General features: G+C 38.9%; 1 protein-coding gene across 4 annotated transcripts; it reads left to right on the forward strand.

The window, feature by feature from the left end:
* Positions 1-4,630: 4,630 nt before the first annotated feature.
* gmps (guanine monophosphate synthase) lies at positions 4,631-26,321 on the forward strand. 4 transcript variants are annotated; one of them, XM_078208241.1, is made up of 17 exons: positions 4,658-4,746; positions 8,479-8,542; positions 11,405-11,583; positions 13,110-13,224; positions 13,719-13,816; positions 14,231-14,334; positions 16,251-16,444; positions 16,579-16,744; positions 18,301-18,452; positions 18,594-18,767; positions 19,129-19,234; positions 19,331-19,446; positions 21,683-21,808; positions 22,341-22,456; positions 22,675-22,805; positions 23,357-23,529; positions 24,036-26,321. In XM_078208241.1, exons 4-17 carry the CDS (start codon positions 13,219-13,221, stop codon positions 24,135-24,137), a joined length of 1,764 nt encoding a protein of 587 aa, XP_078064367.1. In that variant the 5' UTR covers positions 4,658-4,746; positions 8,479-8,542; positions 11,405-11,583; positions 13,110-13,218; the 3' UTR covers positions 24,138-26,321. The 4 variants fall into 4 exon arrangements, with proteins under 4 accessions (XP_078064344.1, XP_078064367.1, XP_078064352.1 ...); XM_078208226.1 differs by lacking the exon at positions 8,479-8,542 and adding an exon at positions 5,988-6,045 and having other exon boundaries at positions 4,695-4,746; XM_078208218.1 differs by lacking the exon at positions 8,479-8,542 and having other exon boundaries at positions 4,631-4,746.

Below are 26,321 nucleotides of genomic sequence, written 5' to 3' on the forward strand. Positions count from 1 at the left end.
CTAGCTTTCGGAGTGTTGCTCCTTCATCAAGTGATTGGGATTTCAGTTCACAAACAGGGCATATAAAGATACAAACTCAATTTACAAAATAATGGTTGGAATGCGAGTCTGAGCAGAGACTGATAGCCAAGTTCCGCACACATGAGGATGGCCTCAACCGGGATCTTGGGTTCATGTCACACTATCTGTAACCCCCACGACTTGCCTGGGCTTGCAAAATCTCACTAACTGTCCTGGCAGGAGACAATACACATCTCTTTAACCTGTGCTTAACCCTCTCTCCACTCACATTGTCTGTACATTTAAGACTTGATTACCTGTAAAGACTCGCATTCCAACCATTATTTTGTAAAATTGAGTTTGTGTCTTTATATGCCCTGTTTGTGAACTGAAATTCCACTCACCTGATGAAGGAGCAGCGCTCCGAAAGCTAGTGGCTTTTGCTACCAAATAAACCTGTTGGACTTTAACCTGGTGTTGTGAGACTTCTTACTGCATAAATATTGTCCAGAACATGGGGATAACTTGTCTACTCCACTTCAACATATAGTGCAAGATATTTTTTACTTCTACCTGAGTGGACAGATGGCTTAACATCTCATTTGAAAAACTGCACCTCCAATCATGCAGCAAACACCCCCCCCCCCCCCCCCCCCCAGTCCAGTACTGCATTGAGTGATAACCTTGATTTTTATGCTCAGGTCCTGGAGTAGGACTTGAACCTACAACCTTCTGACTCAGAATTGAGAGTGCTACAAACTACTGAGTGAACTAATGAAAGTGGGGATGGTGTAAGAAATGGATCTGGGCAATGGGCGTGTTGAATAGCGAAGCCAATTTAAAGGACTAAATACCTTAACTTGTCTCTTATTTATTTTGGTTTTCTCCCTGATCTCTTGCTCTCCCTAGCATTTCAGCCCTTACACTTGGCACTTTCCAGTATTTTCATCTACTCTTTGCCCTTTCTAAACTCATCTATTGCTCGCTATATTCCCTCCCTACAATTGCTGACCCATCCACCGTCCAAATCTCTATGCCAGCTGACACCCGCCGCCTCTACAAACCTACTATTAGTCGTATCCTGTTATTCAAATTACCCACTCTCAAGCCATATATCTTTATCAATCCATCTTTAAGTATGCTCTTTTTGGGTACAATCTGCATGATGTCCAGCCGAATATCCATTTTTTCCAAAAGCTTCCTGCTCAGATTCCTCAAGTCTGGCTTTCTGCACGCTGCAACACTGAAATTATTCTGGCAAAAATCATCAGTGTCTTTCTCTGTGCTGTGCTTGACCTTCCCACAGAGCACACATGATGATGATGATTAAGTGGCTATGGTGAGCAGTGATCACAATGGGGATAATTCAGCAAACTTTGAAAATACTGGAGTGGCCTATAATATGAATTGGATTTTTTCCTTGACAATCAGCATCAATTTCTTTTGCACTGTTGCTGAGAATGTGAATTGGTAAAGGCACAGGAGGGTCAATGGGACACCTGGGATCTTGGTGAATGATGGGCCTATTAGTCTTTTTCTTTCAACAAATTTAAGGATTGAAAAATAAACTGAGAGAAAGAATGGGGTGAATAAATGTCAAATTCATGATAGAAAGAGAAATAAAGAGAAGGAAAGGAAGATTGGATTAAGAGTAAGAATAAAAAAGCTCAGGAAAATTAAGAAAAACATGTTAAAATTTAAAGGACACCGAGGAACAATTTACTATCTGCAGCAGTGAGATTCCAATTTCTTGGATTGAGTGGCATTGCAGGAACATAAATTCTGCTGCTAAAATGATTCTTACATTGTGAATCACCAGCCCTAATTTACTGAATCGAGTTTGGTTCAAATTTATGCTGCAAATCCAGCAATGGGCGGTACAGTGGTTAGCATTACTGCCTCAGGTCACTGTCTGAATGGAGTTTGCACTTTCTCTCCATGTCTGCGTGGGTTTCCTTTGGGTGCTCAAGTTTTTCTCCCACAGTCCATAGATGTGAGGATTAGGTTGATTAGCCATGCAAAATTGCCCCTGAGTGTCAGAAGGACCAACAGGGTACGTATGTGGGGTTATGGTGATAGGGCCTGGGTGGGCTTGTTGTCGGTGCAGACTCGATGGGCTGAGTGGCCTCCTACTGTGCTGTAGGGATTCTATGATGCCTTCACACTCGTGAGGAGACTGATGGACATTTACACAAAGCTAACGAAGGACCAGTGCAAATCATGCAATTAGCAGCAATTCTCCAAAGAATCCCTGCAGTGCGGAAGGAGGCTACTTGGCCCATTGAGTCTGTACTGATTCTCCAAAAGAGCATGTTACCCTGGCCCACACCCCCCTCCAGCCCTTATCCCCTAACCCTGCACATTGCCATGGCTAATCCACCTAACCTACACATCTTTGAAGACTAAGGGGTAATTTAGCATGGCCGATCCACCTAACCTGCACATCTTTGGACTGTGGGAGGAAACCTGAGCACCCAGAGGAAACCCATGCAGATACAGGAAGAAAGAGCAAACTCCACAGAGACAATCATCCAAGACCTGAATCAAACCCAGGTCCCTGGCTTTGTGAGGCAGCAGTGTGCCACCATGTTGCCCATCCACTCATTACGTTCCTTACCACTATGAACATGCTGTTATTTCCCAGCAAATCTTCGGCTGCTGTCGCCATTGACTTTACTGGAATTCAGAACTCTGAGAATAGCTGTTCAACTTTTCCAGCATAGGTCTGCGTGGAGCAGTGCAGAAACCCGAGTAAATCGCTACTTGGTGTGCATAATGGAGCAAGTCACTCACATTATAGTGTTGTGCAGTAATACGCACATTTTCAGCAAATTTAGGCTATTCTTTTGCTCATGTGGGATCTGAATGTTAATTGATGTTAACCATAGAAAAATCAGATCAATTTCAGCTTTTCAACCACTGTATAGTACTATTGCATCTAAGACATAATCCCAAATACAACCAGTAACAACATCCAAGAATAACAATCCTATAGATCACTGGGAGAAATTAAATAAACCTTGAGACAAGGAAAAGGGAAAGTCTCTTTAAAAAAGATGTTTTGATTTGCCTTTAAGGGATAGCAGCCTGTAGAGGATGTGTGTCATATGATCCAGCCTCAGTTTCACTCTGGCCCATTGACAGAATACAGCACAGACAGCCTTGTTACTGATGTCTTCAAACTTTCTGTGCATGTATATATGTTCCCATGTTCCCAATTTAAATAAGTGAACCCACAATGTGTTTATATAATCCCTTTTGAGTGATTGGTGCCTTTTATGTCATGTTAAAAGCCCAACACAATGCCCTTCCCTTTCCACCTCTCTTTGATCCTTTAACACGCTCCCTAAGACCTGCCGCTTTGATCAAGCTTTTGGTCTTCTGCCCTAATGTCTCCTTCTACAGTTCTGTGAAATTTTGCATTATAATGCTCCTGTCAAACAGTTTATAATGCTCAAGGCGCTATATAAATATAAATAATTATTGATAAATATAGGAATACATGTTGCGTGAACTGAGTGATAGAAAAAACTCGTGTTTGTGAATTTGTACGAGCCAATACCACTCAACCTTTTAAATTGTTGGCACAAAAACAGGAAATACGGGTGTATTATTGACACATTTAATCACATTTTGGTTTGATGTTTTAAGTTTCTTTTACAGTTTGTTTTGGGCAGTGTTTCCCCCCCCCCCCCACCATTTTAAAGGACTGCCCCTTTTACTTTGTCCCTCAGTTTGGTTGATTTGGTTTATTTGATTAGCCAAAAAGATTGGCAGGGACTAGTGTGTGCACACCACGGCAGTGGATTTACTTTGTATGCTATAATAAATTATGTTTCTTTAAAAAAAAACAGAAAATGCTGGAAAAACTGACCTAGCAGCTCTGACGAAGGGTCATCCAGACTCGAAGCGTTGGCTCAATTTTCTCTCCACAGATGCTGTCAGACCTGCTGAGATTTTCCAGCACTTTCTGTTTTTGATTTATTATTGCCACATGTATTAGCATACAGTGAAAAGTATGTTTCTTGCCTGCTATACAGACAAAGCACACCGTTCATAGAGAAGGAAAGGAGAGCGTGCAGAATGTAGTGTCACAGTCATAGCTAGGGTGTAGAGAAAGATCCACTTAGTGTGAGGTAGGTCCATTCAAAAGTCTGATGGCAGCAGGGAAGAAGCTGTTCTTGAGTCAGTTGGCACGTGACTTCAGACTTTTGTATCTTTTTCCCGACAGAAGAAGGTGGAAGAGAGTATGTCTGGGGTATGTCTTGGCATGGGGACCTTAATTCTGCTGGCTGCTTTGCGGAGGCAGCGGGAAGTGTAGACAGAGTCAATGGATGGGAGACTGGTTTGCGTGATGGACTGGGCTTCATTCACAACCCTTTGTAGTTTCTTGCGGTCCTGGGCAGAGCAGGAGGCATACCAAATTGTGATACAACCAGAAAGAATGCTTTCCATCCAGCATCCGCAGTGTTTTTGCTTTTATGCCAGACCTGCTGAATTTTCCCAGAACTTTATGTGTATTTTTTTGTTTCAGATTCCAGCCTGAGTTGTTGTTATTGTTGGCTGACTGTGCTCAGTAGCCCCTCCTAGCGGCGGGCTGAGACTGCGCGCTGGCTGACTGGCCGGGCTGGGGGCGGGGCCAGGCTGGGCTTGGCGCGGGGCAGTGTGGGCGCGCGAAAGCAGGCGGCTCGTGGCTGGAGCGGGGCAGCGGCGATGGCGGTGGCCTTGTGTAACGGCGACTCCAAGGTTGGTTTCTCCCGGGCGGGGAGCGGGCTCGGAGCTGCGTGGCGAACGGCGCTCTCGCAAGGACCCAGTGCGGGGGAGGTGTGGTGGGCTGGGGCGGGCGATAACGCCGTGCTGCGAGAGGGGGGGGAGGGGGAAGTCGAGGCTGCGGCCTGGGGGAATCCGGGCGCTCAGTTGTGTTGAGTTGCCCGCTTTCTCCGGGACGGTGACCCTCCCCGGGGGGGGGGGGGGGCGGCGTGTCGAGGCCGCGGGAGCAGAGGGGAAGGGCGGAGGTGGAGGCTGTTTGTTGTCGGCATTGGCAGGTCGGAGAGGCGAGGCAAGGCTCCATCACGGGCCTGCTGTCTGGAGGGAGGGAGGGAATGGGAAGACCGACCGATCGATCGAGCCACCGGCCGATAGCTCCTGAAGTTGCACTCCCTCCTCCCCACCCCGTCTTCAGTGTGTTCCTTGAACTCCAGAAAGTGGAGTGGGGCCTCTGGACAGTTCCTCACTCGGTGCATCTAGTCAAACTAAACCTGGGATCGAGGAACCTTGTGTTGTTCATACCTTACCTCTGGTCATTAATATCCGAGGTCGCAAAATGGCCATTGCGTCCCCAGAAGCAGGAGCGATCTCGGGAGAGCGTAACTAATCGTTATTAAAATAGGTAAATATTAGACGGGAATAACATGCGGAAGTCACTTTGCAGCAGGACACGCTTTTCGGGAGCAAGGTTTAAAACAATGCAGTAAATATACTCTGCACGACACGTGTAACCTGTTTTTTTAAAAAAAGTTGTCTATTCTGGTTAGATGTGCATTATGGATATAAAATATTGTAATTGCTGTTCAGACTCGGTGTTTTTTGTGCGGGATGATGTCTTGCCAGTACTTTGGTGTGCTGTAAATTTCCTACCTTTGGTGAGTTATGTTTCTTTCAACCCTGCACTTGGTCACTATGATTCAAGAGAAGTTGTGCAGAGAAGAAGGGTCCTAAGGCTAGCAACATAACATTGAGTTGAGGAAATCAGAAAAAAATTGGGTTTTTCAGTCTATGATGGAAGAGCTCTGGCAGAGCTTCATCATCAGAAAAGATGCAGAACAAAATTATAGATTCAAATTAAAGGCAGGTATAGAGTTTATGTCAGTAATTGTTCACATGGTGACTTCCAGTTTCCACAGTGAATATGGAGAAACCTGGAAGTTATGGTCACATTACCCTATTGGTTCATAGACAGGGTTAAATTTATTGAAATTTATTTAAAGGTTTGAACCTGTGATAGTCACACTAAAGATGCTAGAAGAAGAACTTGTTCGTTCAGGTGTAAGTAAGTTTTTAATGGTGTGATAAGTCAAAATTAGTATAAAGCAATCTCTGGCACTGAACTTAATTTTACAAATGTAGAATCTCATTCATTGCAAAATTTAATTATTGCTTTTTAATCTGCTTTTTCTGTCCATTATTTGAATCTAATTTATACTTGCTGATTTGGCCTTTGTGTCTGAGAATTCTACAATCGGGTTGATTCAGTGACAGGAAGCCTCTTCTCAGAGGCCTGTGGAAACTTTTCAAGCAGTTGTCAGTGTACTGAGCAATTCCTTTACCATTGACCACTAAATCCAGAGCATAGAGTCTAGAGCACAGAAACAGGACTATGCATCCATGCCAATATTTCTGCTCAACACAAACCTCCTTCCATCCCTCTTCATCCAACCATACCAGGAAATCCTACTTCTTTATCCCTCATGCTTATCTAACTTCCCTTTAAATGTGAAATAAGAACAGAAAATGCTGGATTACGCAACAGGTTTGGCAGTGTTTTTGGAGAGAGCAACAGAGCTAATCTTTGAGTCCATGTGACTATTTCCCCTTAAATGTATCTGCTATCTCCCTTAACTACTGCATTGTAGTATGTTCCACATTCACCCTATTTAGATAAAGAAGTTTTTCCTGAATTCCCTGTTGGATTTATTATATTTATGACCTCTGGTCATTTCTACATCGAGCTCCATAATCAAGGCCGCTTTCAGGTCGCTCCTCTCTTTTCAAGAGAAAGACCCTTTTGGTTCAGTCTTTCCTGATGGGTATGAGCTCTCAGTTCTGATTGTCATTTTTATTGATCTTTCTTGCACCTTCTCGCATGCCTCTATATATTTTATAGTACGGAGACTAGAACTGTACACACACTTTCGAGTGTGGTCTCATTGGGATTCCTGATTTTAACATAACTACTTTTGTATTTGACTCATCTCGAAGTGAATCTCGGTGCATACTACTGTTTGTGTTTTGTGTATTTGTACCTCCAGATCTCTTTGTCCTCAATGCCATGCAGAGTTTTATTCAAGCAGTATACACCTTCCTTATTCTTCCCAAAATAATCATGATTATCTATATTGAAACTATTTGCCCTTACATGCCCACTCTGCAAATTTATTAATGTCTTCCTGTATTTTGTCACATTATTCCTTGTAGTTATGACACCTCCCAATTTCATTTCATCTGCACGTTTTGAAATAGTACTTCCAATTCCTTAGTGCAAATTCTTAATGTAAATGCAACAATGGTTGCAGCAAGAGAAGCTCCTTTTAACCCCTGTTCTCATTTTCATAGCCAGCTTGCGCTCTGTTCTACAACCATCTGGAACTGGCTGCTTGCGAGGGTGTTGGAGTTGGATGATGATCAATAGTTTTGAATCATAGAATCCCTACAGTGCAGAAGTAGGCCACCCCACCCCACTCCGGGGCAATTTAGCATGGCCAATCAACCTAACCTGCACATCTTTGGACTGTGGGAGAAAACCGGAGCACCCGGAGGAAACTCACGCAGACATCGGGAAAACGTGCAGACTCCGCACAGTCACCCGAGGCCCAAATTGAACTCGAATCCCTGGCGCTGTGAGGCAGCAGTGCTAACCACTGCGCCACCATGCTGCCCTGTATGGAATGGAACTTGGATTGGCACTTCTTGAAAATAAACTTGCAGGGTTAAGTGGATAGAGCGAGGGTGTGTGACTGACTAGATTGCTCATCGGAGAGTCAGCATGGTTAGGCCAACTCCTGTGCCCTAATTGTTCTGTGCGCTCTGAGATATGAGACTCTTCTATTGAGGATCATTTTGGAAATCCTAATATATTGCATTTGCTAAATAACCCTTGTCTACTCTTTTTGTTACTCATTTAAATAATTCAATAAGGTTAGTCAAGAAAGGCCTTCCATTTTGAAATCTCTTATTACATATTTGATGTTTACATCTTTGTGTAAGGATTCCATTATCTTTCCTGTCACCTTTTCTTTCACTTACTGGACTTGTGCTTTGTCCCTTTTTAAGTTGAGGAATAGCATTACCAGTTCGCCCATTCTCTGACACTGTTCCCTCATTTAATAGTGCTTCTGCCATCTCTTCTGTAACTCACTTCAGTATGCGAGGATGCAATCTATCTGAACTAGTGGTCTTATCCTCTTGTTTGATTAGTTTATGAAATATTTTCCTAATTTCTAACCTGAATATCTTTTTTTCATCTGTTCTAATATGCCTACCTGGGAGAAATTTCTGTTGTTTTGCTGTTAGTATCTGGGAGTTTATTTTATGCATACCTTAGTGTCTCTATCCCTATCTCCATTTGTCATTTATGTACCTGTAGAACACTGGTCAATTCATCTGTGTAGTTTATTTTAGCTTTCTAAATTATTTTTTAACTTTCTTCCCAAGCTCTTTGTATTTTATTATCCTTCTTTATACCTTTTTCTTTGGGTTTAGTTTTTCAAGCACCTCTATTCAAGTGTGGTGTTTCGTTATTTGCTGATTACCTCTGCCATTGAAGGTGGGTGAGGTAATATTTTGCCTGTTTGGTGGCCTGTTTGTCTGCAAACAATACATCTCAAAAACTACTATGTTCATTTCATTAAACTTGGTACATAGGGGATGAGGAACTGATTAGTTTTTGGTGAAGTTCGGAATCAGGGTCCTGGAATATTTTAAAGGATCCATTAACATTGGGAGATAGGGCAAATAGGCAACGGTAATGTTGGATCCCCATAGAGACCTGAGAACTTTTGAAGGGAAATTCAAATTTCCAGTTAATAGCTGACAGATTTCATGTTTTGAGATGTTTGCTGCAATAAACAGACCCAAAACACTATTGACTAAACACTAAAATACTGTACTTTAAACTACATAACAAAATTTTTAACGCAACTGGAAAAAAATATTGTACACATTACGTTGTCCTTTAAGTAGACATTCAGTTCTACCAGAATCAGTCCAAGATGATTCCTGTCTCCTGAGGATTTATTTCTGATCTTTTCCTTTCCCAGTCTTTTAACTCCAGAACTGCCTTTCATGGCATGAAGTTTCCTGGAGTCGTCTCCCTCTAGCTAAAGCTAGGCAAATCTTCCAACCTCATTTTCACTCCCCACGAATTTGGGCTCTCCGATCCGAGTACATGCTCCCACCTGCATTTCTACACAGTGAACCGTAGAGTATCTACCTTTTCTCCCCTGGACCCAGGCAGACTAACTGTATCCAAGTAGATATGCTGAAAACTATCCTTGAGATCGCAACTCTTCTTGATCTTAGAAGTAAATAGACAGTTTATAATTTTTACAGCCCAACATTGTCAATGCTTTTACTTGGAGTGTCTCAGTTTATCCACTGTTAGCACACAGGCTGCTGTCGTTGTCTCCAAGTGTAAATACTTTGCACCTTCTGGTAAAACAATCTGGATCTCTTCAATCTCTGACAATCCAACCATCAAGGCTTGCTTTCAGGCAGATTTGAGAACAGAACACATGACCTCTTAATTTTACCTAAGTTAAAGACAGAGTCCCAAAACATTATCCCTCATGATTGTAATAGTGATGTTTTTGCCCGTTTGTAAACAATATATTTCAGAAAGTAACAGATTTCAACTAAACTTGGTTACATGGTCCAACCTAAAGGTGGAGAATAGAGTGACCTAGAACAGTGCTATTATTCCATGTTCTGAAGTAAGAAATAATGTACATTCAAATGGTAATGCATTAATTTGCATTACTACAGTTTTCAGGATGTTGCAAAATTTAGATGATAAATTACTTTTTCTCTGGTAGTGATATCAAAATCCTGTCAGTAAAAGCAGATGTCAATTTACACATCTACTTGGGTGATGGTGGTTGAGAGAGGAAGTCCCCGTTCTTCAAATATTGCTTTGGGGTATTTTCTGTCAATCAAAATGACCAAAGCAGGCAGATGGGGTCCCGGTTCAATGTTTTAACTGATTAATGGCATCTCCGAAACAGTAACATGCCCTCAACACAGCACTGAAATGTCCTCTTAGATAATGTACTGGAGTCTAAAGGCAGATTGAACCCCCAACCTAGGAGAATTGTGTGATGCTATCAATTGAACCAAATTGGGGAGTTTGGGGGAAAGTGGGGAAGTTGGACAGCACGGTGGCCCAGTAGTTAGCACTGCTGCCTCACAGTGCCAGGGACCCTGGTTCAATTCCTGCCACGGGTGACTGTGTGGAGTTTGTGCATTCTTCCCATACCTGCGCGGTTTCCTCTGGGTGCTTCAGTTTCCTCCCACACTTCAAAGATGTGTGGGTTAGGTTGATTGGCCATGCTTAATGCCAGGGAGTAGGGTAAAAATGTGGGGTTGTGGGGGTAGGGCCTCGGTGGGATTGTTGTTGGTGCAGGCTTGATGGGCCGAATGGCCTCCCTCTCCACTGTAGGAATTCTATGATAAGGTAATGAGCAAAAATGCCAGTGGATCAATATTCAAAACCAAATGAATTTTGCATTGATAATGTGCTGTCAGTGGCTGGATTTTACTACTGTTACTGGCCCCAGGCAAAATGAAGGAAAAGAGAAATTGTGATCTGGGAGAAGATGGCTATTGAAAATATGACGGAGTAAGTATATACTGCCAACAATTTTTTTGAGATGTGTTTGGAGCTGACACTATCTCCAAAATAGTTGCACCAGAAATTACTTTTGAATTGAAAGTGTTTACTGCAGGCATTTGAATTACATTTCTCTAGAAACCTAAATAAATTTCTTGTCCTGGCTTTACTAAGTGGGCATCATCAGTCAGCAGCTAATATTAGCTTTGAGGTGTTATCTTCTGTGTTACAACATATAAGAAGAACTGATTTTGGGTTTCTTTTACAATGATAGGTGCCTTGAAGCAGCCTAGCCTCAGCTCCAATCATTTGCCCTATCGTTAATAAAAATGATTTTGATGCTTTGATCACTTTTGACATCTAGTCTATTATTTTTTTTACTAAGTTTCGAGAAACTTTGTTTATCTAAACTATTACGGTTATAGCATATGTTTAATTTTTAATATTTATACTTGGGAAAGTCGGTGTTTAATGTCCGTTCCTTATTGCCCTTGAGCAGGTGGTGGTAAGCCGCCTTGAACTGCTGCAGCCCCACAGTGCTGTCATGGGAGGGAGTTTGATTTAACAATTTGACCAGTTTGGCTTTAAAATTGCACAGCATTGAACTGGTGTGTACTTTCAATTGTGCAATTGTGGTCCACCAAGGTTTAATACATTATGCATTTCAGCCTGTATACTGTTACAGCTTATTAGCCTGTGAATGAAATATGACATATGTAGCAACTTCTCAGAAGCTTTGTAAAACAGTTGTAAAAATATTCTGTCATTAGTTTTCTTCCACTCCCCCTCATTCTTGAATAGGAGACTGCTGGAGGAGACATCAAGGATGTCAGATGTCAATATGAAGGGGCCCTTGTGATTCTTGATGCAGGAGCACAGTATGGAAAAGTGATTGATCGGCGTGTCAGAGAACTTTTTGTACAGTCAGAAATCCTGCCACTGGAGACACCTGCTTTTGCAATCAAGGAGAATGGTTTTCGGTAGGAATTGATTTTTGGTGCATCTTAAATGGATGAGTGTATGTATGTTTGTATTTATGTCACTTTGAAATATATATATATAATTTTTTTTACAATATGATTGTAATCATAAAGTACTTTTTATGAGGGTAAAATTTTCTAACATTTCACTCCAGCCCATTGGAGTGTCCAAAGATGTGCGGGTTAGGTCGATTGGCCATGCTAAAATTGTCCCTTAGTGTCCTGAGATGCGTAGGTTAGAGGGATTAGCGGGTAAATATGGGGGTAGGGCCTGGGTGGGATTGTGGTCGGTGCAGACTCGATGGGCCCAATGGCCTCTTTCTGCACTGTAAGGTTTCTATGATTCTACGAGGGAAGCATTAAAATTGTCATTAATTCATTCTTGGTTGCAAGACCCCTTGAAAGAATAGCAATCCTACTGAAATTACCTCCATGGTGGGGTTTGTTTATTGTTTGGGTTGCCTGATCCAAATGCCTTCAAGTTACAGATACAGAATTTCATGCGTATGTGTTGTTCATGTTCATTTAATAGTCTTAGATAATGATGGAAAATACCAGCAACGTTAGAAAAGGTGAATAGCTTGGTTAAAAAAGGTGAATGGAACATAAATAGGAGGTAGTGTATATCTGGTATGTGATTGCTAAATGACTTTTAACAATGAGACACGACGTAGAAGAGGTAGTTTTGCGCCTTCAGAGCTTTAAAAACTTTCCATGTGGTATATTAATTTTAGCACTTAGATTGTAGCATATTGAAATGTATTTGTGTATTTCTTTTTACAATTTTTTAAATTCAAGCCTGCACTTGTGATTAGGGTAACTGGGAAACGTGACTTAAGTCTGGCATTTTCATGGCGTTGAAGGGCAATGCTCATTAGCCAATTTCATCAATCAAATTGATAGTGCTTTTATAAAAACCAAAGAGAGACTAACTTTGTAACTGCCACAGAAAAGCAGTCAGCATGATTAAGGACCCCACACACCCTGGACATACTCTCTTCCACCTTCTTCTGTCGGGAAAAAGATACAAAAGTCTGAGGACATGTACCAACCGACTCAAGAACAGCTTCTTCCCTGCTGCCATCAGACTTTTGAATGGACCTACCTTGCATTAAGTTGATCTTTCTCTATACCCTAGCTATGACTGTAACACTGCATTCTGAACTCTCTCCTTTTCTTCTCTATGAAAAGTATACTTTGTATAGCACACAAGAAACAATACTTTTCACTGAATACTAATACATATGACAAATCGAATCAAACTATCAACACTTTCTATTAACAGTAAATCTGCTTGTTCTATTTTGCACACTCTGTTCCGTTCCTTTTTGTATTAAATTCTAGTTCTTTTAGAATTCCCTCTTTTACTTTCTACTTTTCTTTTTTATAATAAACCACTTAATCTTGCATTGTAAGTTTATCTATCTTTCATTATAGAATTTGATTACCAGCTTACCGTAATGCAGTTATCATATTCCTACAAATATGCAGGTTGGTTGTTCTTAAATACTATTTCTACTTTACAGAGCTATCATCATATCGGGGGGGCCAAGTTCTGTCTATGCCGAAGATGCTCCATGGTTTGATCCAGCGATATTTACAATTGGCAAACCTGTTCTTGGAATCTGCTATGGAATGCAGGTACTGTGCACAAATTCAGATCATTAATGTAAGTGTATGGTAAAGAATAGGGCCAATTTCACTCAGAGGGTGGTGAATCTTTGGAATTCTCTCCTCCAGGGGTCTGTGAAGACTCAGCCATTGTGTGTATTCAATAATGTTCTTGATATTAAAGATATCAAGAGATATGGAAGTAGTTGGCAAAATTGCATGAGGTAGAAGATTAGCAGTGATTTTCTAGAATAGTGGAGCAGATTCGAAGGGCCGAATGGCCTATTTTTTCCTATGTTCCTAAAGCTTCTATCTATATCTTTTTATCAGAAGTATTATGATGACATAATCTTATTTAAAGCTATTGTGCTGAGTTATGCACTTGTGTTTTTTTTACTGATGTAAAGTGTGGTTTTCATCAGTTGTCTTTGATGTATATGTTTGACAGTGGATTAGAATTTCAAGTTTTATGGAGAAGAAAATTGAAGCATTGCATAGAAACCAGTTTGTATTTACATTCACAGATGATGAATAAAGTTTTTGGAGGTACAGTGCACAGAAAGAATGTGAGAGAAGATGGTCTATTTACAGTAAATGTGGATAATAACTGTTCACTGTTCAGGTACTGATGACTTATTTTAAATCAAATGTATTTTCATTTTTTTGTTCTGAAGAGAAGTTGATGAACCTTCCTGACCAAGATGCCAAAATGTTTCTTGCACTATTTAGTTTCCATAGTCTCTACATTTTGTGCTCTGCTGATTAAATCTATTTTGTATGTGGAAAGCCAGGCTAGAGATGTATTGAAATGCTTTATGCAATTTTTCCTGCATTAAAGCTTTAGGTCTCATATTTTTTCTTAAATTCTCCTCTTCCCAGCCCTAAAGAAAAAATTAGAATTATTTTCTATGGAATCAGCAATTTCATTTTGGCTTTTGTTAAATATTGTTAAAAACTTTACCCTCCTGTTATGCAGTTCCCATGTTTTATTATTGTTTATTCTTCTATATTTCTTCTTAAATTTCCTCTCCATTAGAGGTCTGCAGAAAGATGAGGTTGTTCTGCTCACTCACGGTGACAGTGTGGACAAGGTGGCAGAGGGCTTCAAAGTCGTTGCACAGTCTGGAAACATTGCAGCAGGTATATTTAGCAATGAGTACTTGTGAATCCAGGTTTGACTGTGTTTGCGTGTATTTTGAATGTAGCGTGACAGACGCATTGTTTTCAAATGGGAAGTCAACAATTTATCCATGCTGTGATTATGACCAGTACTACTATCACAGTGATTTTTCTTGTGTGTCTGGTGATTTTTATATGCCAGTATCCAATTGTTAATGAATTTTCTCAGCTGAGACACTGCATCAGCGTCAAGAGCCACAAAGGAATCCCGATGCGTACAATGCATTCTGGAGTTCTTGTAGTTGCCCTGGTGGACCAGCTCCCTTCTGGCAGGGGATACCTTAAATGATGGGCCTCCACTTATGGTAGAAAATATATGGTAAAACTGGGAATATCTCCTGTGAGGTAGGAGACCTTTCAACTATTTTTTTCAGAATAATATCGTAGAAAGGAAGACATTATTTTATGCTTCCTCCTCCCTTGGTCCTACTCCACTGTTGAAACTATTTCCTGGTAAACTGATCGTCTAAAATGTGGTGAAGGGAGGAATGAGAAAACTGTTTGTTTTGTCAAAGCTTTCTGCTGCCTGATCAAGCTCTGTAGCCCACAGTACTTTCTGTTAGATTATTGGTTTAGTAAGTGTGCATAAGATTTAAATGAGCATAAGACTTCGGAGCAGAAGTAGGCCATTTGGCCCATTGAGTCTGCTCTGCCATTCAATGAGATCATGATTGATCTGAAATGATCAGGGGCGGCATGGTGGCACAGTGGTTAGCCCTGCTGCCTCAGCGCCAGGGACCAGGTTAAATTCCTGGCTTGGGTCACTGTGGGGAGTTTGCACATTCTCCCTGTGTCCGCGTGGGTTTCCTCTGGGTGCTCCGGTTTCCTCCCACAGTCCAAAGATGTGTGGATTAGGTGGATTGGTCATGCTAAATTGCTTCCTAGTGTCAGGGGGACTAGCTAGAGTAAATGGATGGGGATAGGGCCTGGGTGGGATTGTGGTTGGTGCAGACTCGATGGGCCGAATGGCCTCCTTCTGCACTGTAGGATTCTATGATAATCCTCAACTCCACTTTCTTGCCTTATCCCTATAACCCTCGATTCCTTTACTGTTTAAAAATCGAGTTGAGCCCTGAACATACCTAATGACCCAACCTTCACAGCCCTTCATGGTAAAGAATTCCACAGATTCACTACCCTCAGAGAAGAAATTCCTTCTTACCTTTGTCTTAAATGGGCGAAACTATAATTCCCGAACATTATTTTTCATCTTGTAATTGCTTTAAAAGGATTTTGCATTGCAGATTGAGGTAAAACCAGAATTTATAGCTCTATCTATCTATCCCTTCCAAAGTGGAATGTATATTGTGTTTGTGGGCTGTGAGGTGTAATTGCCTATAATAAAGCAATAGAATTAGTAGTAGAAACAGTCACTGCTTTCTCTGAGGGCAGGTGCTGTACAACAATGTTCTGCACAAGAAGGGAAAATGAGAAGGAATTTGGTGCTCTGCCAAACATATCGAATGGTTGGCAGACCAGGGTTGGCAAAGCCCTTTGTATGACTACAGTGAGATTTCCACATATTATCCCAGGGCTGGCCTTCAGGTGTTCCACTCTGGAACTGGCAATAAGGAATTTTGTGTGATTAACTGGTCAAGTGATTCCCCACAAAGTCACTGCTGAGATAGCTTAAAAGTGTGGAAGCTGGCTGGTGTAAGCTTGTTTCTATCAATGAATAATACAACTTTATTTCTGTGGTTGATGTTTATTGTAAAGCTCCTACTTACAAGGGACATATTTTGAAATGCTTAGTTTATGGAAATTAAAACAAGTGAGAATGTGGATTATTGTCTTTTTTACAAATGTTTCATACTTGATCTTGTGCAAAAGAGTATTTTAAAATGTGTATGTTAATTTTCTGTTTGAACTGTATACAGCAATAGCAAATGAATCCAAGAAGCTCTATGGTGTTCAGTTCCACCCGGAAGTAGATTTGACAGAGCATGGCAAAGACATTTTGAAGAATTTCTTGTTTGATATAGCTGGTTGTAGTGGAACATTCACAGTCCAGAGCAGAGAAGTAGAATGTATCAGAGAGATACAAAAGAAAGTAGGACATTCCAAAGTTTTGGTAAGCTTTACTGATATTTTAAAATTTGTACAATAATGAAAAAAATGTTTACATTCCATTGCACACATTTGCTTTAATAAACATAACCAGATTTCACAGTGTGGAAATTCTATCTGTTGTCACTTGATCCACAGGTATTACTAAGTGGTGGAGTAGATTCTACAGTGTGCACAGCTTTGTTGAATAAGGCTTTGAACCAAGATCAAGTAATTGCTGTTCACATTGACAATGGTTTCATGCGGAAAAAGGAGAGTCAGACTGTTGAGGAGGCCTTGAAGAAACTTGGTATTAAAGTTAAAGGTAAAAATGCAAAAGAAATTCTAGCTGGTTTTAATCAGTAATACTATAAAACCAATGTGGGAATATTCCTGTCGGGAGTATTTACAGACCTATGTACAACACGTGGATGGTGAAGCATGTGACTTAAATTTAGAAAAGACATTGAAGCCACAGTGCACAGTATAGATTCACAGGATGATAGGTAAAGGAAATTATCATTGAGGTAGGACTTGGGATACTGGGGCTGTTTTTATTGGAGCAGTGAAGGCTAAGTGGAGATATAACTATTTAAAATTATGAAAGGCTTTGGTAAATTGAATAGAAAAAGACTGATTAGAGAAGTAAAAGCCCAGGGGATTCAAGAGCAAGTGTAGGGTTGGGTACAAAATTGGTCCCGTGGCTGGAAACAAAGGTATTGATCAACCAGTATATCTGACCACTTTGAGTGGTGCTTTGCGAAACTCTGCTTGGTACCTTACGGACGGACCATGGTATATATCATGGCTTTAGACATAAATGTATCAGGTGTGATTGATCAAGTTTGCAGATGGTGGAAAAGATGACCGTGTGGTTAATAGCAAGGAGAACAGCTGTAGCAGGAAGATTCCAATGGACTGGTCAGGAAGGCAGGAAAGTGGCACATAGAATTTACTCGAGAGAATTGACAGGTACTGCATTTTAAAAAGGCATGCAAAATTTGCAAGGCAAGGGAAGACAAATGGTTGGTCTGAGAAGTGTAGTGAAACAGTGGGTCCATGGAGTGGATGTCCATAGATCGTTTGAAGTAGCAGGACTGATAATCTGGGTGGTTAAAGAGGAGATAAGATAGCATTTTTTTGGCTGGTACCTATGGCCTCTTTTTGTGCTGTTTCTGTGACCAACATCCCAAGTTCAAAGTTGAGAATCCAACCTTATGTTGGCATTGCGGAAATGAGCGAGAAATAAAATTGGTAGCACTATGCTGCTGAAATGTTTCTTTCTTAGTTGGTTTATGTGCGGTCAATTGACGTGTAGGAAGCTTATCTGCAACTTGCAGAAAGTTGTAGCATTCCCCAGTATTGCTGTTCTTTACATTTTGATGTGGAGATGCCGGCGTTGGACTGGGGTAAACACAGTAAGAAGTTTAACAACACCAGGTTAAAGTCCAACAGGTTTATTTGGTAGCAAAAGCTTTTGCTACCAAATAAACCTGTTGGACTTTAACCTGGTGTTGTTAAACTTCTTACTGTCTTTACATTTTGGACATGGATTGTTTTTTTGCCAAAATGAAAATGATTCCAATGCTTTTTCTGTAAATATGCGTATCTGTAATGTGCTACTTTTGTATGGTGCTCACCCTGGTATCCTGAATTGTTATTTGGTTGACTTGCTGTTAATAAAGTTCTTGCCAATTATTAGTACAAGAGGCACAAGACTGATACAAACCTATTTAGGGCAGATTGTTTGGTCTATATACATAACTACGTACCCTACAGCTTTAACCATTGTGGTATTCACCTTTAGGTTGCATTTGAAGACTAGAATTTAATTCTTTACTTTTGTAAATTATGACAGTAATTTCCTTTTAATATTTTCAGTGGTTAATGCTGCACATGCATTTTACAATGGTACAACAACTCTACCAATTTCAGAAGAAGACAGGACTCCTCGAAAAAGAATAAGTAAGACCCTAAATATGACAACAAATCCAGAAGAGAAAAGAAAAATAATAGGGGATACATTTGTGAAGGTATTTTTTAAGTTAACTTTGTGGCATTACCCAAAATAATTTATGTTGTGGTACAATACTCAAAATGTTTTACTTGAGCATCTTTCTTGAGCTGTGAAAAATGAAAGGCCCAAATGTTTCTCTTGATTCTCCTTATTCTAGATTGCAAATGAGGTAATTGGGGAAATGAATTTAAAGCCTGAGGAAGTGTATCTTGCTCAAGGTACATTGAGGCCAGATTTAATTGAAAGTGCTTCAAGAGAGGCAAGTGGGAAAGCAGATGTCATCAAAACTCATCATAACGACACTGAACTGATCAGAAAATTGAGGGAAGAGGTCAGTGATGAATTTTATTAGCTTTGTTTACAAGATAATCACTGCAACTTTATTTAGTATGATCCATATATGATTGGAGACATTTGACCAAAGTTTATATAATTGATATTCTAATATTTTTCAGCATTTCTCTAACAAGTTACTTCACAGGTATGAGTATATGCTGTAGTTTCATTTGGTCCTTTAGTAAGCAGTATTCTGTCTGTTAGTAAGAGAAACTGTGAGCAACCATGCACATGCATTTCCTTGCAGTTTTTCATGAAATTAAAATTTGTTTAATTTCATAATTCTTCAGATAGGAAGTATATTTTGTAGTTAAGGTTGAATATATATATATATGACTCCATCTTTGGTTCTGCAGGGTAAAGTGATTGAGCCACTAAAAGACTTCCACAAGGATGAAGTGAGGGCATTAGGCAGAGAGCTGGGTCTTCCTGAAGATATTGTTTTGAGGCACCCATTCCCAGGTAAACTGAATAGACATTCCTACCTTTATTGAATTGGAAGTCATTCCATTATGTAGTTTCATAATTTTCTGGTTTATGTTGAATTTTCTTTTAAAGGCCCTGGCCTTGCCATTAGAATAATCTGCGCTGATGAGCCATATATTTGCAAAGACTTTGCAGAAACCAACAACATTCTGAAAATAGTAGCTGATTTCTCTGCAAGTGTAAAAAAGGTAAGTTTATGGTGGATATTTCCTGCTTTTTTACTCACTCGTCTTATTAGTGGAAGCTTCATTCATGAATTCAGAAAGCATTTGACATTTTAGTTTTTTAACAAGAGCAATGTATGTAATATGCAATACAATATTGCTCAATAAATGAATCTCATCTTTATAAACCATAAAACCTTTCTTTGATTACCTCATGAAGGTGATGATTCACTCTGTCCTAACTTGTGAAAGTAAAAACATTGCTGCAAATGTGATGTTGACAACAAACACTGTACTTAAATCTTTGTGCCAATCCCGCCAAGATCCCCCTGTGACAGATTTGCACCATAATTTGCTGTAAAATGGATTGGGATGTGCCACAGTGAGCACAGCAGCTAACTGAGGAGTTAATATCCTGTGCGCAGATGTGCTTAAAGCAGAATGAATCATGTCACTTAATGTTCTGATAAAAGTGATTTATATTATGATGGTTTCCCTTTTTTATATTTTAAAAATTGATTGGTGTAAATGGAATTAGGTGTTCATACTTTAACTATTTTGCATTGTTTATACTTGGAACAGAGTGTGAAAGAGCATCAGTCTGCAAGGATTGCTTAATGATGTTGCACATCCTGACATCTGGTTAATTTCATTTCTGACAGTCTTGTCAGTAATTAGCTTGTTGTTTTAGTTTAAACAAAGCTACAAGATTAAAGCAAGGCTGGTTTGATAGACAAAAATTGATTTCCATGCATACTAAAGATATCAGTGCAGACTCATGACCATAAAGTAATAAGATTGTTCCAAATTATAACTCTCCAATTTTTTAAACTATAGAATTTTATTTGGTGGGAACCTCACCTAAATGGTATCAAAACCTGCTGAATACCTCAATCCTGATTCTAAGTCTTTCAGTGCCATTTTGCGATTGTTTAAATAGTGCTACCAATCATAGTGTTGTTAATTCAGTGAATTCGAACTCTCAGTTGACTTAATGAGGGGGCAAAAGGCTGGGGTTGGAAGCTTGGTGATTTTTTTTTAAGCGAGGGTCTCTGTGGCACAGTACAAGAGTCCCAAGAAATTCTTAAATGGTGTTCATAATGCCATAAGTCATAATTTCATTGCATGAGAAACAGATAACAGATGTGATGCAAGTTGAGGCCCAAGATCAGCAACCCAAAGAGAAACATGATGTATACTATTTTTTGCAATTATGACATAAATTGTTAAATCAACAATATAAAATTCTGATGAGCTTGAAGAAATGTCTTTATGTTCTTGTTGAGTCGAAGGACTCCATTTCAAAAGCTATCATTATTAATGCTGATATGGATGGTAATATCACACAAACATTTGGAAGTCTCAGCCCATCACAGTTTTGCTAAATTTGGTGCACTTTGCGAGGAGTAATGTTGACAGATTCTATACTATAATTGGTACAAGTTCATAAAAATGTGGATGACCAAGGGACTTTGGTTCAAGGTGCACAAATCCTTAAATGTGGCAGCACAAGTTGATAAGGTGGTTAAAAGGGCATATGGGTACCTTGAGTATATATAAGCAGAGATATAATGTTTGAATGGCTAGATCTCAGTTGGAGTATTGTGGACAGTTCTGGGCAGCACACTTCAAGGAAGATGTTAAAAGCCTTAGAAAGGATATAAATGAGTTTATAAGGATGTTGCCAGGGATGAAGAACTTCATTTATGAGGGATGGAGAAAGTTAGGCTGTTAACCTGGTCTGTTCCAAGGAGAATTAAGTGATCAATTGGAGGTTTTCAAGATAAATTTTGGTAGATTAGATAGAGGAAAAACTGTCTGCTCGGTGAGTGGATCACTAACTCGAGGCCATAGATTAAAAATAATTGGTGAAAAATTTAAAAGGAAGGTGATAAGAAATATTTTCACTGAGAGTGGTCAGGTTCTGGAATATTCGACCTGAAAAGATGAAACTGGTTCCACAAAAGTAATTTTAGTAGGAAGTTGTTCAGGTACTTGAGGCTGACAATCTTTCAGGATTACGGACGAAAAAACAGATGCAGACCAAGTTTGACTGTTTCTGAATGGACACCTGTGCTATAGAATTCTATAATTGCAAGAAGTACATTTTCTTTTATTAGTCCTGATATAAGATTACTTAAATGCCTTTACAATGTGTTAATGGTATATTGAAGCATTAATGCATATTTTCAACAAAATTGTTTACAGAAAAATGTGATTCTAAAGGTCTTGACATTCATGGTATTATGTTTTTGTACAGCCACACACTTTACTACAGAGGGTCAGGTCCTGTACAAGTGATGAGGAACAAGAAAAATTGATGCAAATTACAAGCCTGCATTCACTCACAGCTTTTCTGATGCCAATTAAAACTGTTGGAGTACAGGTCAGTAATACATCAGAAGCAATGGGAAATCATTCCAGAAACTGTTAAACTTGTTTTTAAATGATGTTTGGATAAAATTAAATTGTCAAAATCAGACCATGTGGTCTAGAAATGGAAAGGCATGTATGTAAATTATTCAATATGGGATGGATTTGCATTTTACTACACATTATTTTTTAAATATGTCATAGTATTGGAAAACCATAATTTCTTTCCACAATTAATATACCTCCACCTGTTGGCTGTTACTCTGCCTGTAACTCTATTTATTTATGTGTGAGTATATATTTTACTGAATTGGCAATATCACACATTTAAATTTTATTGCCATGATCAATTAGAGATCAATATCCACTTGTCTAGATTTTGGTCATCATTAATTTCTATATTTTCAGGAAATATGAACTGTTGTACTTTTTATACTCAAGATATATTTAACTGTAGGATAGTGTATTTTCCCCAGTGGAATCAAATGTATTTTAGGAATAAAATTTGCTTTACTTTTCTGAAAATTTTATCTTTTGTCTTGAAGGGTGACTGTAGGTCGTATAGTTATGTCTGTGGCTTAACTAGTAAGGATCCACCACACTGGGATTCCCTCATATTCCTAGCCAGACTTATTCCACGAATGTGTCATAATATTAACAGGTTTGTTTGTTTCTATATTGTCTTTTTAAGCTATTTAAGAGTAAATATGAAGAGGAAATTACATGATACTATTTTAGTGATGTATGATATTTGTGGAGTGGACTCGATGGGCCGAATGGCCTTACTTCCGCTCCTATGTCTTATGATATGAACAGACTTTTTACTGTGGCAAACTATTGCAAATTTGTTCTGTATTAATAGAAATGTTTGTGTTTCAGAGTTGTGTATATTTTTGGACCCCAAATCCGAGAACCCATAACAGATGTGACACCGACTTTTCTCACAACAGGAGTGCTTAGCACACTCCGGCAGGCTGACTTTGAGGCACACAACATTCTTAGAGAATCTGGTAGGAGCACAGTTAAGCGTTCTTGAGAAATTCATAAATGGGTTAAAATCTTGCTATGTGTTTCTACTCGATCTGATAAATTAGAGTTCTGATTTTCTGAAACGTGTTGCAATAAAAACATTCTTCCCCACTCCCTTTCATTCATCTATTGGTGAGATGTTCAAGAAACAGCTGCTTCCAGACCTATGGCACTACCTGTGCTTGATTTGTGGCAGACAGTTGAGATTGGCATGGGATAGTTCTCTTGGAAACTTTCATTAATAGCCTGAAGTGAAGAAACTGTCTTTAGCTCAGACTTGTTTGAAGTGAGCTTTCTTATTAGAAACACAGTTCCATTCTCCGCTGCAGCACATTAGTTAATTTACCTACTGTTTCTATTCAGATATTCTTAGATTGTTGCAGATAAAGGTATTTTCAAAATTATTTGGGTTTCAGTTTCCGAGCTGAAGGTAGAAATTACCACAATCCGAGATTATTTGACTAAAGCATATCTACAGTTCCAGCTCTTCATTAACATTCTTAAGTAAATGGTGGTGTGTGTTTCCTTCTAGATTGCGCTGGGAAAATTAGTCAGATGCCAGTTATTTTAACACCATTGCATTTTGACCGTGACCCACTCCAGAAGCAGCCATCTTGTCAGAGATCAGTGGTCATTCGAACCTTCATTACAAGTGATTTCATGACTGGCATCCCAGCAACTCCTGGCAGTCACATTCCTGAGGAGGTAAGATTTGAATTTTGTACTACTTAGAAAATGTGGCAGTTTTTCCCCAACAATTTTGGGGATATTTTCTAGCATTGATGCAGAAATGTATTATTGAATGTAAATAATTTCTGTGATTGGCTTGGTATTGTAACTAATGTGGGCTGCAAGTATACGCAGTGTGTATTTTATTTTCTAGTTTTATCTTGTCTTAAGTTTCAGACTCCTAGGGTAAAATTCTGCATTTGTTCCTTGCTGAAATGACCATTCTTCAAGTGTGAATCTGGACAGTGTGTATCAGAAGACTATTCATTCATGCAGGACATCACAACCGAGCATGATTGTCTTTACATCCACAGCCATGACATTTCCAGTGGTTAAGTGTCCTCGGAATACTGATTCACTGGTTTTCTTTCCCTCACCTATCCTACTGTAGTTGAAACACTTCAGCTGATGTCCTGACAAATAATTTTAATGTACATTAAAATAGCAAATATTAATTTGAACTTTTTTCTTGTCACGTCTAGGTTGTTTTAAAAATGGTGAGAGAAATCAAGAAGATACCTGGAATTTCCCGTGTTATGTATGACTTGACTTCAAAGCCACCTGGAACCACGGAATGGGAGTGAATGCAACAATTTTTTTTCTGTGGAAACATTCCCAATATTAACAGTACAGTGGAAGTGTGACTGAAGCTGCTACTTGCACCTTTTCTTGTCATTCTCCTCTCTTTCCCTCAGCCCTGGAAGCCTAGCGTGTAATTCAGTATTTGGTAAGGACGTATTTAATGGGCTAAGGATATGTACGGGTTAATGGATTCAGCATCAGATTGTCCTGGTAAAATTGTAAAGCTTTTGCCAATGTATTTTGATGTCCTTTAGAGTTCAGTTTGTCTGGTGTATTGTAGGACACGGTTCATTTACAGTACATTTACTAAGCCATTGCCAGTATCTCATTGTAAAGCTCAATTATTGATGTGACCAATTTTTTTTTAACAGATCTGTTACAAACATTTTGCCAAATGGGTAGGTTGTATTGAACTGTATTGACAAGTTTTGATGTATTCAAGTTTCTTGACAGTTTGTAATTGCGTTGTTCTAAATGAACAAATTACCAGCAGTTTGGCTCTGTTTATCACAATAATCTTGGAAACAATTGTATGAAGTGGTTAGCAGGAACGCAACTGTGGTTTAATGGCCTATAGACCTTTCATCAAAGGATTTTATTTTTGCCAAAAATCCTGATCATATACATGTTTTTGGATGGATATTAACAGGCAACTGTAAACTGTACATATTTCCTAATTTGTGTGTGAACCAAAATTTTATTTCAAGGATAAGAGGACTAGGGGTTTCCAAAGGCAGCATTTTTAATGTATCATTTGATAATTTTGTATATCTATTTTATTAACTGACTACCATAATTTCATTCTGTGAAATATTTTCACTTTGGTACTTAGCGAGATATCAGTTTATCAACACAATATGTATGGTTATTGTTATTTGTTGCCTTAATTTGATAACCCCTATATCCCACATGTTCAGAAAATGTAAATTATAATTGTAAACTTTGTCAAATTAATAAATTGATAAGACAGACCACAAGTTCTGAAATTTCCATGCAGAAGTAACTTTGTCAATGGTACAACATTCTGGCTTTCTGTTTTGAGCTTACTGCAGAAGCATTCATGAAAATCTAGTCTGGTTGTTTCATTTTAAATATTTTTTTCAATAATCTCATTCAATTAGTCTTCAGTTTTTGCAGGATAAAGAACTCAGTTCAGCTACTTTAATGTTTGTATGATCCAAATTGTATTTACACATACAGAAATTAACATTTTCATTAACATGCATTGAAATTTTAAATACAAAATACAGTAAAGTTTATGAATGATGGAAACAAAAATTCCAGTGACGATGCAGACTCTAGATAGATTGGATGACCAGATTGCTTCAAGCACTTGAGCAAGTTGATGAAGGGCAGCTAGAACCAAAGACTTAATTTTCATTTGAAAGGTATTTTCTTGCTATCTTCAGTTTGTAGCTACATGAAGGAGCTGTATACTATTAACGATTAAATGTCAGTACCTGATGCCTGAACAATCAGTTTACTACATTGCCAGGACTGCCACTTTAGAATTGGGGTTCCAGCCAGGTGCATTAAATGTCTGGTGCAGCAGTTTAATACATTTTTATTTGGAAAATCATGATTGCTGAAAAAGAAGTTATTCAGCCAAAAAGGCCTTTGATGAAATTTTTGGTGCATAGTTTTCCTTTATATAAAGATAAATAAATGCCTAAATCGCAAATGTTAGTACTGCATATATACATTTGTTTTCTGGTAAAAATTAAGCCCCTGGTTTGCATTATATATATATATATATAATATGTGTCACAAAATGAGAGAATTTTCTTTTCAAGCTGCATGTTACAAAAGTTGAGATATGACCTGAGATATATGAACCGTGCCATTTTAAAACTGCTGACCGATGACTTAATTCTGTAAACTCTATTTAAATTATGAAATGGAACAAACTGCCTCCTTTTCAAGAACCATGGTAGGCATAAAACAAGAAAATAAGTATTTTTGAAATACTCGTGAAAAACGTATCAACTTAATTTCCTTTTCACACTTTTGCTGGTAATAAGTCTTGATAAACATGCAAATCACTTAAGTGACTTAAGTTAGAATATAAATATATATAATAGGTACTGCTATAAATTATTTTTTTAGCAATTCAATTTATTGCATGCATATTTCCTATCTACAGATTCTGTTTATTGTTGAGTCTCAATAAAGCATAGTATTAAATC

This window comes from Mustelus asterias, chromosome 3 (genome assembly GCF_964213995.1).
Source record: "Mustelus asterias chromosome 3, sMusAst1.hap1.1, whole genome shotgun sequence".
Lineage (NCBI taxonomy): Eukaryota > Metazoa > Chordata > Chondrichthyes > Carcharhiniformes > Triakidae > Mustelus > Mustelus asterias.